At 37.0% G+C, this 12,691-nt stretch overlaps 1 protein-coding gene across 13 annotated transcripts in view; it reads right to left on the minus strand.

The window, feature by feature from the left end:
• Window positions 1–12,691, minus strand: part of LOC148346045 (otoferlin-like) — a 113,646-nt gene that overhangs the window by 27,250 nt on the left and 73,705 nt on the right. For all 13 annotated transcript variants that reach the window (XM_088325276.1, XM_088325266.1, XM_088325267.1 and 10 more), the window contains 3 exons: window positions 9,684–9,772; window positions 5,618–5,717; window positions 2,041–2,240 (listed from right to left, as the gene is read on the minus strand). In XM_088325276.1, coding sequence (XP_088181402.1) covers window positions 2,041–2,240; window positions 5,618–5,717; window positions 9,684–9,772 — 389 coding nt within the window. The remainder of the gene's footprint in view (window positions 1–2,040; window positions 2,241–5,617; window positions 5,718–9,683; window positions 9,773–12,691) is intronic.

Raw genomic sequence — 12,691 nt, forward strand, 5'->3', positions numbered from 1 at the left:
ATTCATTGGAAATAGCAAAACCACTGCAGAACTTTCTCGACGAGTTGAATCAGATAGCATTAAAAAATGTGTTAGGGGGACTTTCATAAATCATCCTGTTGGCTCACAGCCCACACGGAGGACAGGAGGGAAAAGGCTGCAGTGTCTTAAACTACAATGCCTTTCAATTGAGGGGAAAATAATGAAGCAGGTAGTGCAGATATATATATATATATACATACATATATATATATATATTTATATAGGACCTGACATGTTGAAGAAAAAAAATAAATTAGGATCCTACAATAATCCCCTCAAAATGTAGTGGACATTTTTAAGAGGCAGCACCCTTCACTTTAGACTGAAATAGCCATAAAAAATAACAAAAAGTATGTCTCTAACAGATTTGCTTTCTAACAAACAATTTTACAAACAAGTTATGCTGAATGCTAATTATTATAACAACCTTTAAATATGCTAATTAATTCAATGTTTCTGTTGTCTGGGATTCGATTAATTATGCATGCGTTGCTGGGTGCGGTTCAAATGGGCCATAAAAATCTTAAATATCCTGAATATGAGATGGAAGAGAAGTGACTCACAGTTCCATTTTCTGATAGGAACTTCCTTGTACAATTTGCCAGGGGATAAAAGTCTGCTTTGGCGCGCTCTGGGATCCAAGATGTACTGAATGCATGAATGCCCCATTCCAAGGACAGGCAAGTGGCGCTAGTGTCGGCACAGAGAGTACTGCATCATGTAAGCTCGGATAGACATAATAAAAGTTGTGTGAATCAGTCTTGGCGTTTACTAAAAGTTGCTAACCAAGTGAATGTTGTTAAAAATTTATAGCAGCCTATCTTTTTTTTCTGGAGGTTTCTTTATTTGAGTCTTGTATTTGGGGGCTAAATTACATATTCTATTGGCTTAAGGATGTGCAACATTTTTTCCCCCCTGCGGATGAAATATTAAAAAAAGAAAAATCACCCTTTTAATCATTACCTTGTTACATGATGAAGCCTTTCAAAATTAGTTTGGATGCATTTTTTAACCTTTTAAAATAAAGTATAAAACCGTTCAGTAGACTTGTGCAATTTAGCTGCAAAAACTACATTATATTTATATTATATAGTGGATATATTAACTTATTGGCAGAAAAAGTTGCTTATTTATGATATATTTCTTCTTGTTTTAACAAATTATATGATGTTTCTTAAACAAAAAAATGAAAACATATACTTAAAAATGATTTAGCTCATTTTATACGTCGTCTTATTTTACCAACGATGAAATAGCTTAAAGCTAGATATTTAGATGAAAATACAATTAAAACAATATGTCAAAGGGCAAGATACGATTGTTTTTGCACTATACAAAAAAATAAAACAAATTTAAAAGTAAACTATGACATAATTGTGATTATTATTTTTAATTTGCAATTAATGCTGCAACATTTTTAGATTTAGATGCGTTTTAATTATTCATTTTCACTTATGTAGAATCTTCAAATATCACTGATCTCCAATAGTAGAAAATGTTAGGAATCCTTTGGAATAAAAATAGAAAAAATACAAAATTGTTCAGCCGATTTTTTCAATAATTCAGCTGCGAACAGTAATATATATATATCTATATATATATAGATATATATATTAGTCAAGTTTATTTGTATAGTCCTTAATCACAAAGAGTCTCAAAGGGCTGCACAGACCACAGATTATTGGAAACCACAGACTATTATTACACGTCCCGCGATCTAAAACCTACATGAAGGCAAGGAAAAACTCAAAAACCTCAACTTGAGGAAAATGAAGATAATTACAAAAAAATCTTAACCCACCGGCAGAAATCTTTCATAGATTTTTTTTGTATTAAGATATTTTCTCGGGTACTTACTTAAAATAGACAAAATTGTCTCATCTAGCTGATTCTAGATGATTTACCTCGATTTAGGTCTTACTTTACATGAGGTACAACAGCTTAAAACGAGAAGAAATACACCTTAAATAAATGTTTCTTAAAAAATCGTATTATGCAAGTCATTCACATCAGACTTACTTTCTGAAAGTCGGGATAGAGCCCTGCAAAGAGCGCTTGGCCGACGCTCCAGATCCGTGGCTCTGCCCTGAAAGCAAGCTGTCGGTCTCGAACGTGAAGATCCCGTCGCGGTCATCGGGAACCTCCAAGTGTTCCCCGTTGCTCCAAATGCCCACCGCGGTGTCCATCGACTGGTATCGGATCTCAATGGTGACGCTGGTCTGGAAACCGGAGAAAAACTTCCGTTATAACCAACTTATTATTTCAATTTCTTTTAGACAAATAATGGAATTGCCATTAGCTTAGAAAACAGGTGTTAGTTTGTGCATTAAAAATACATTTTACTGTAAGTGGGAGAGCCGTGAATGTGTTAAAACCCGGGTGTGTATTATACAGCAACCCCAAGTGGTGCAAAAATAATACATTAATCGATTCCAATAATAAGCAAAAACCACTGGATTATCTCTTGGACATGAGTATTAGGTTTAGACATTTGTAATTAGGTTCGTTAGACATTTTGAGATGCCATTGTCGAACCTTGCATGTTTGGACGCAATCTTACTACCGTTTTGCAAAGGTACCTTGTCCTGGTGATGTTTTTAGCACTTAACAGGCCCTAACTTTGCACAGCTAAGCCCTACATTTTATGGTCACCGAGTCCAATGATCCTGGCACTTTTGACTTTTTACGCTATTGCTTCCTTCTCTAGCAACTAATGTTAACCACTTGAATGCAGGCCATAGCTTGCCCCTAGCCACTTTTGTTATTGTTATCTGTTCCTGCTTCGTCTTTCAGTATAAATGGCTCTCCACAGGTGGTCATTGAAAATAACACCGCTGCGTGACGTGACGCTCGTCGAGTTCTGGTTTTCCTTTTCAATCTTTTACTCGTCTTTTTCTTAACTTCTTCTGCTTGCCGCAAAAGTAAGCCACTTAGACAAGCTCTGACCAAATCCATCTATTCGCTCTTTTTGGGCGTTACGGGTGTATCCAGATCGCTTGGTGTTTTGTTGTCGGTGGTGGAGATGAACAACAGCTTTTATGTCCTGTTTCTGGATAAAAATCATGTAAGAACATATGAAAGTATACTTAGGAATTTTGCCAAGTGGATTCTTCCAGGCTTAAATAGTAAGTTATCTTTGAATGCACTTGCTCCAGCGCCATTTGAAATACAACGACCTCCAGCGGTGAATTATTACACTCACTGCCACTTTAAAGCTGTAAATGTAATTTGTTTCTCTAAATGGATTTGCCCTATTTTTTTTCTCTCCGACAATGTTGCGGTTACATATCATTTAAAAGCACCTTAAGGCTAACTGGCATCTGAATTCAGATTGAATGCAATTAATTGCATGTGGGAACAGCCGTCGCAAGGAGAAACGGGAAACTGTAAATCATCGACACGATGCCTCGCAGGAGGAAATTCTGTTAGGGGAAGTTTCAAATCCCTTTCAGAATCGATGGTGACAATGTAATTTGTCTCCAGGGACCCTCAGGACTGTTTTTTTTTTCAGCTGGTGAATATTATTCTGACTTTTACTTAATTTTTATTACAATCGATTCATCGTGAAAAAGACGGATGAGGGGGGAAATATGCGGCGTGTGAATTTTTCTCGATTTCTGTACTCTGTCCTTGTGTTTTTAAAGTGATCATTCTTGTTTTATCTTGTTCCCATAGCAACCAAGCCATTGCCCATTGCAAAATGAAAGCGTTAACCTTGAGCCAAGTTTTTGCATGGTGTCTTAATTGTCTGTTTCACACGTGTTAGATCACGAAGCGCTCCCACGGCGGGCCTTATCATCGGGAAAAACATCACATAAACTTTGCACAGCTGGAAGTTGTAAACCTCAGAATTCACTGTCGTCTCTATGTTAATCTTCAGTACTGTGCCGGGCTAAAAACGAGTTTTTCTCAAGAGCTATAATTACCGGTTAGTAAAAGAATACAATTAAGCTTGCTGTTGCTTAGAGACTGATCTTTTTCTTTTTTCTCATCACGTCCAATTTATTGGATTAGATACATTAAATGTGTTGCATCCTTGGGCCAGAGTTGTTATATGTCATATAAAGGAAAAACCGTCAAAGCAAGAAAAAAAACTTAATATAGAAAAAGCAATGTGCGTGATATACAAATGTGCGTGTGTGTTAAATAAATACCTATACTTTAAATTAATAAATAAATAAGTAAATTTACCTTGAACAGTTATAAACCATAAATAAATGTTTTAAAACAACATCAAATATATAAAATAAAAAAGCATATTTAGAATTAATACATAAAACAAGTAAATACATACACCAACCTCTAAAAATATACAAGCATATGAAATATATATATAATTCAAATAAAGTCATGATCGCAGCCTCAACCAGATCATTCATGATACGCGTGCAAGTATGAGGATTTCTTACACCCGCCCGAACAAACTTTTTTTTTTTAATCATTTTTAGGGTTTGGGTTGGCGTTGAACTTCACGAGAAGCAGGCCTTTTCTTTCACCATGTTTGTGCTACACAGACAAATATAAATAAAAACAAAAAATATATACATCAAGGGTGAGCATCACTCTAGCACTCCCCTAAGTCCCCCTTCCTCGGACCTAATGTGTTCCGCCCTGACAGCTCTGATAAATGACAAAAGCAGATGGGATAAGTGGAAAATAAGGCATAAAGGCTCTTTGAACTGAGTTGGGCATTGTTAACACCTACTAATGAGAGAAAATATTTAACTTTCAACTTTTTGAGGACACCTCAAATGACGCACCCTACCTTTAAATCCCACATATATTTAATTAAAAAACGCCCTTCTAATCAATGGGATAGGTGCTGCAGCAAACGGAATAAAAAAACGAGTAAAATGTGTTTGTATATGGAACTAAACCAGTTTGAAAAACAGTCAAATACAATCTGAAAGAGAAATTAAACCGAAATGAATTTAAAAAATGTAGTAACGTATTTGCCTATTCATGTTGATACTCGTATCTTTTTTCTCTTCAAAGTCTTTATATTACATGTTTTACCTTGGAGTGCCATGTCTAATCTCTTTGCAAACAATGTTTCCAATGCCTCTAAGAAATTAAGCCCCTTTAACACGGCAGATTTTTATGCACATTTTGACGACTGTCCCTAATGTAAATGAGGATCTGACGTCAAATCATTGCTATCCTAAGATGCTGTGCAAATATGCCCTCTAATGATTGGTATTAGCTTAAGAGGTATTGAAATTTGAAGCGACTATCCACTTTCCGCAACAATTGGGCAACAGGAATGTGAGAAAAAAAAGAGAAGGGAAAGGAAGGAAATGATTTACCGATGAGTGCTCACGCTGATAAATAATCTCGAAATCACCCATCCAGAACGAGGTTCATCATACATATTAAATGTCAGCTTTGAGTTAATGATGCCGCTAAAAGTCTCATGAATATCATTACAAAATGATAATGTTGATTACATGTCTCGGTTCACTTTGGGGGAGTTTAGCATAGTTTGGCATGCATCGTTTACTTTAATAGTCACTTCATGAAATAATGCTCTAGTGACAAATGAATCTTTTTGCTGAAAATTGTTAAGAGCTTCTACAACCTAAAAGAGGAGACTCACGTTTATGGATGTGTTATTGTCATCCATGAGTGTGTCGGTCAGCTCCAGTTGCCCCTCCGCTGCTACCTTCTGGAGAACCATGCAGAACGTCCCTACCAATCTGAAAATGCAAGCAAGTATTGATAAAGTCACCAGTGAGAATTTTTTTTTTTTTAAATCTGCAAGAATGAGGCACTCTAAATCAGGCTGTTTAACCCAATGCCCCCACATTGAAACTAGAATGATAATTTCCTTTTGAGGAAGCACTAAATGACACATCTTTTAATTTGTTCCTTTTAGCTTTATATGAATCACAAACCTACTCATTTTCAAACCTAAATCTAAGTTTTGCAGAGTCCCTTTGTACTGAACAACCCAATCTGGGGGGACATTTTTAAAATGAGGATCTAACTATTTGGATTAATTTGACCCATGTTTTCAGGTGATGGTTTTGTACAGTGTAGACCAATTTTGTTTTTTGTGTTGTTTAAAAAAACAAACTAATATAAGCGTTATCAAACAACTCAATTTATTATGTAATTATTCTTAATTAAGCGATCCTATTTTTATGTCAAACAAAATAAAGATTTTGTGGCTGGTTCTTTTGTACCAAACATTTTTTTTAAAGATAACAACCCAATTTGGTCAAAATCTTTTAAGAGAATGACCCGACTTTTTGAACATTGCTTTGTACAATATGACACTATTTTAACGAGATTTAAGAGCCATTTAATAACCTGTTTTTCATGTCATAACACTTTTTTTATTCAGTTTTTCCCCACAAAAAAGTAGGGTGTACATAGTTTTGGTACGGTTTATGTTCACTAAATCACCACATTGGGGATTTTTTTTCCCTACAAAACATCCTTTTTGAGTGTTTTTTTTGTGTGTGTAATTTCATGAACAATGTTCACTACACTGTTATCAACGTCAATAAAGATAAAGTAATTATGATTATAATTAAAACTCAGTAAACCTAAAACTGTAAGACAACAAATATTCAGCCTTTTTCGTCTATCTTGGACAATTAGAATCAACTGAAACTTGAATCTTTAAATGCAGATTTTGGTTTTTGTACATTGCTAAAAAATCTAACATTGTTGGAAAAATCCATATAATTACCAAGAAAATAACTTATTTGTCATAATCGGAAGAGTGATTTAATGCAAAAAAGGCCTCTAAATTATTTAGCTATGTTTGTCGAACCTAATTGAGCTTTTGATTACTCATTTCCATCTAAAGCGGGCAAAAAGCAAACTCATCAACATGTTTGGCAACCATGTGCACTTTGTAGAGCCTGTGGACAAGTGACAAAATGGATTAAGACATCTCAAGTTGCTTGTGTAATTAAACCCGCTCCGCTTGAAAAAATATAACTACATTGTTACCTACAGGAGAATTCGGCATAAACATAAAGGCTTAATGCTTACATACACTTTGCACGATAAACATCCAGTATCCGTTGAATCGGCCAATTAGAGCTGTTGAATAATTGAAAGAGTTTACCCCAAAAGTGATTTTAGCCCACAGACCAGTAAGTCTGAGGAACAAACACAGTGGTTGCGTGCAATCTAAAAGTGACAGCCCCGAGCGAAATTGTGCATATTCGATAAAAGAGTTGCACACAAATAATCAGTGGCTGGTGCTAAAGCCTGCTGGGAAGGATCATTTTATAACCGGCGAGCGGGATAGACCACTGAACTGTGAGGTGGACGTGCTAACCAGTCAGCCTCAGTGCCGACCCTTGTGCCAGTATTTTCAGTTAATTCCTAAAATGAACCAGACTCAGGTCTTCCTTTTTTTTTTAAATCATGATCACAAAATTGCTATTAGCGACTGTAGCAGAACTTAAATGTCCAAATGATTAGTTGTTCAATTTTGATCTCTCTGATCATGAAACATACTTATGAACAAAGCAATTTGCTGCAAAAGGAATGGAAGTTAATGAGGTTCCTGTTTTCCATTTTAGTAGCTGCATCAGATTTAAAAAAAACTGACAATTAATTTTGTCCGTCTGTTGGACGGACACATCTGTCAGACAGGCCTGCCAATAGTTGCGCTCTGCAATGTTGTCAGTGCCCAGAAGTGCAATAAAGAATAAATAAAAAAGAAAAAGAAAATAAACTGCTCAAATCCAATCCACTGTTCAAAATAACAAACCCAAACATGGCAAAATATAACCCAATATTTTCAAAAGTTATCACATGGGTTAAAAAAAAAAGTCAATCATTTTTAGGTGATTATTGATGGAAATGCTAAAGCCCTCCAAATGGCGTAGATACGTCACATAAAAAAGAGAGCGGTAAATCACGGCAGCAGATATCAATAGTCGTGATGTTTCTCATTAGTCCCTATGCCGAATCTGCGTTAAATCAAATACGAAAGCTTCATCCATCACACGATTGCAATATTCCAGCTCCGAGTCATGAATGGACTTATGACTGAATTTTGTTCATGACCGGATGACTTCGAGCTGGTTACTGTAACAGAGATAATGATGCTGCTTTTAATTGTGAGTCATGAGACGAGCTGGGACTATTAGAACAAAGATTATACTTAAACACTATGGTTGTGGTTTGCAGTCCGTTGGACAGAGTCCATTTGGTACAGGGGTCGACAACATTTTTAAAGTGGAGAGCTACTTTCTTTTCTTTTTTTCCTTTAACTGATGAGCGCAAAGGGCCACAAGTTTGATATGCATTTGTAAAATAACATGTTATTACTACGTTGTTCCTCTATTATTACCATGTTGTAATTATTTGAGGTTAAAATAGGCTCAGTCAACCACTAATCATCACGCCAGTTGGAAACAAATTTTCTAGACCAGTGTTTTTCAACCTTTTTTGAGCCAGGGCATGTTTTTTACGTTGGAAAAATTTTGCGGCACACCACCAACCAAAAATGTTGTAAAATGACACTGAACAATATGTTTGATTACAATATAATTTCTAATACCCCCAGTATTTACAGCACAGACACTCGACATTGACATAATATTTGCAGAAAATTATTCATAAATGTTTTAAAAAGTGACATAGGATAATTTCTCACGGCACACCTGACGATCTCTCACGGCACACTAGTGTTTTGCGGCACAGTGGTTAAAAATCAATGTTCTAAACAAACACGATGCCCCATGATATATTTTCCGAACCAGTCCGCGGGGTACTCAGGTTGTCTCAGGGGGCTATTTTGTGCCCGCGGGCACCATTTTGGGAAACATCAATTTAGTAGAAGCTTATACAATCAAACAATCCGGATTATCATGAAACAAAATACATTACACAACCAGATAGGAGATAACGCAACAAAAGGCGGAGTAAATTGGTTATATTCAACAATAAAGCCTCTTTGGGAGCTAGCTAACATGAATCTGAAACCTGTCTACAGGCTTTGTGTTGATTTTTTTTTTGCAATATAAATAATATTATTGTGGATACTACTATTTTTTCAATCTATGTATTTAAACATTATGTTTTGCATTGCTTTTGTTGATTTGAGTGCATTATTTGGGGTTCGGGTTTAAAGAAGAAACAAATAGGAGCTTCTTATTTTTTATTTGCAAGATAAAATATTGATACATTACCAGATGGTACAGTGACATTTTTTGGGTCATTTGCTTATGTATCGGGTATTCTATAATGCAAATGTGCAGATGAAATTCCAAGAACTAAAATCTATAAAGCTTCTGAAGCAACTAATTAAAAGCTATTGTAATGCGAATGAGTGAGCACCAATTCCAGAATAATCTGTGCTGATACCAGCCTTTTTTAAAGTTTCCCAATACAAGTATTCAATTCATTGATTTATTTTAATAAAAATTTAAAGGAAATTCGTCCTTAATTCCAAGCAAATTAAAAATGTTTTTTTTGTATTAAAAAAAAAAAAGATTCATTATTCTGGGGAAGGTACTTGATATACACGTGATATCTGTATCGGTATTGATTGATACTGACTCGAGAGTATCATAATCAGTATGGTCTTGAAAAACTGCTCATTTACAAGTACTGTTAGCTTTCTACACCTCCAAGTATTTATTTTGTAAAACCAGGAAAACAGATTCCAGATAAAACTGAAGCATCATTACCTGTTACTGAAGACTTTGCTGTAATTATAAATTTGGATCTCCAACATCTCGCTGCCGTCCAGCCTGCTGGCCAATGGCCATCGGAACATCTGAAGGAGACATAATCGTAAAATTAGCGTGAGATATTTTCGGGCCTGGGCAAAACCTAGAATTAAAGCTTTGGCAATAAAACCCATCAGTAGCTTTCTCATTCGCCAACATCTCCGCTGTGACGTTCCATTTTAGGAGACGCGGCGAAGACAGAAGGGATGAAGGTTGGCGAGGTGATTTAAAACTCATTAAAAGTCTCCCGCTTATGTCGACCACTTGCTCGAGGAAAACTCCGCCGGCACTCAGGCGGGTTATCAATCAGGCCTTTTGTTCATCTCATTAAGCCAATCCCGGAGTTCTGTTCTAATAGACTCACAAACTGTACATATGTGCTGTGGAATAGCTCCACAGATCGTGAAAAGTGAGCTAAGTACAACACAAACATGATTTTTTCAACACCTTCGATGTACTATATAGTCAACAGATTGCTAGGTTAATTTCCCCAGAGGCAAAAAAGCCCGACGTCATCGACGATAAATACTATATATGTGCTGTATGTGTTGACTTGCGTACGTGGATGCTTCTCCCAGTAGACGCTTGCTTTCATCAAGGATGTTGCAGTTAGTTCTTTACTGCATTTCTATGAATGGATTCATATAAATTTGGATTTTGCAATGAAAAAATATAAGTACACGCATATATTAATACACATATACAGTATGTCACAAGAGTGAGTACACCCTGCAGATTTCTACAACTATTTCATTGTTTTATATAACAACAATAAAACAATAAAAATAAGTCAGTGTAAAGCTTATATAGCACTGTAAATTTATTTTTCCCCTACAAAAGAGTCAAAATATAGCCCTTAATAACTAAACCCCTGGCGACAAAAGTGGGTACACCCCACAGACACTACACCCCTATATGTTCAAAAAAACACTGCTTATCATTGTCCCTCCAAAATACCATGTGACTTGTTACTCTTACTAGGTTTCAGGTCTGAACAGGGAGCAGGTGTGTTCAATTTGAAGTACACACTGTCATACTGGTCACTGAAACTCCCAAGATGGCACACCATGGCATGGAACTCTCTGGGGACCTTAAAAAACAAATTGTGGCACTACAAAAGGCTGTCCAAGGCTACAAGATGATTGCCAACCCCTTGAAGTAGAGCTGCAGTACAGTGGCCAAGACCCTCCAGTGTTTGAAATAAACCAGGATGCACTCACAACAGTGCTCGTGTTGGATGTCCAAAGAATCTGTGCGAATGTGCACAGCGTCACATCCAAATGCTATATAGGAAAGACAGGTGCAGGAGTGATCTCGGCATTGCTGAGGAGATTGAAAAGGTGTTGGGTTAGAAGTTCTCAGACCATATACTTCAGGAACTTTTACTTTAGGGTGTACCGTAAATTCCGGACTATAAGCCGCTACTTTTTTCCCAAATGTTCAGCCCTGCGGCTTATTCAGTGAAGTGGCGTTGGAGTATAAAAGGTAAGATTAAGACCAGTAGAATATGTGCACCAAGAAATACTGCAACCTCTAAGTTTATGCATACATTGTCTGTAAAGGAATGGTATGTTTCGATAATGAGGAAGACACCCTTGATGGCGATAGTTATGAGGAGGAAGTTGAGGACGATCTACCATGAATTTCACAATTTCGGGATGCTTTCTTTTGACACAAACGTTTGATGCATTGCGAGCCTGATCCTACTAGCGTGTTGGTACCTTTCAAAGGAACGGTTTGGGATGAAAGTTATATTATTATTATTAAAGCTTTGAAAACTCTCTCGGTGTACCGTCTTTCTTCGTAAATATGTGTAAGCGTATATAATATGTATTTGCAACTGTATATTTTTGTAATGTATTTATTTCAGAGATTTATTCTGTTATGTGTTCTACGAGCGAATCAAAAAGAAGGGGCGGAGCAAACACGGGCTGATGGGAAGTGGGGTAAAGCTGAGTTATCGGTAGATCTGTCTGTTGTCGCAGCGGACAATAATGGATATATATTTTTCCCACCCTTAACCTTGGAAATTTAAATTTTGTTTCCTTGGATTACTTTCAACGGGACCTGGACTTTACAAGTCTGCATCATACGTTAATTATGGGTATCATTTTCCATTCATAATACCGATTGTGTTCCTTAGATTGTCTAGTATTTATTTAGTGGATAAAATTCAATGCGGATGGAGGAGGCGAGACCAACTGGGATGACGTGACAAGGAAAGTTAAGCAAAAACTTGTTTTTTGGTCACTAAGAAAACTGACAATAGAGGGGAAGGTCCTAATCATCAAAGCGATCATCCTCCCAATGCTTTTGTCAATCAGTTTAATTTTTATGCCTAAAAGAAACGTGCTGTTACAAATGGACCGAGCCATCTTTCGCTTTGTCTGGGGCTCAAAGTGGGAAAGGATAAAAAGAGATACAATGAAAAAGAAAAAGGAAAAAGGGGGGAAAGGAGTGCCTGACCTCCAGCTTTTCCTGGGAAGCAAATATGTCTCTCTCCACTTCCAAAACGCTGTGGGCCCACCCAACAACCCGAAAAGTCAAGCAATGACCCGTTTTTGGATGGGCTCATATTTGCGGAAGCTAAAGCTTGTACCAGACAATCGTTTGATTCCAGTTTCGTTTAACTTGCCACCAACACATCTCTTTATCCGGGATTTTTTGAAGAAGTTTGATTTGGAAACACAAGAATGTCACACTTTACAAAACCACAGGGCCCTTATTGCTATTGTGCAAGAGCGAGCTACAGTAAGCCCCGTGGGGGGGCTTGCGTTTGGCGAATCCACAACGGTTTGGAGCAACGTCAATCATCCTGCCCTCCCAAACAGACTAGGAGACTTGTCATGGATGGTGGCTCATGAAGTTCTCCCAGTCAGAGCTGTAATGCACCACCGAGGAATGTCAGCGACTTCGACGTGCCCTCGACCTGGCTGTGGCGCCCAGGAGTCGGTGAGGCACCTTTT

Source organism: Urocampus carinirostris, chromosome 20 (assembly GCF_059441175.1).
Source record: "Urocampus carinirostris isolate Australia breed hairy pipefish chromosome 20, RoL_Ucar_1.0, whole genome shotgun sequence".
Lineage (NCBI taxonomy): Eukaryota > Metazoa > Chordata > Actinopteri > Syngnathiformes > Syngnathidae > Urocampus > Urocampus carinirostris.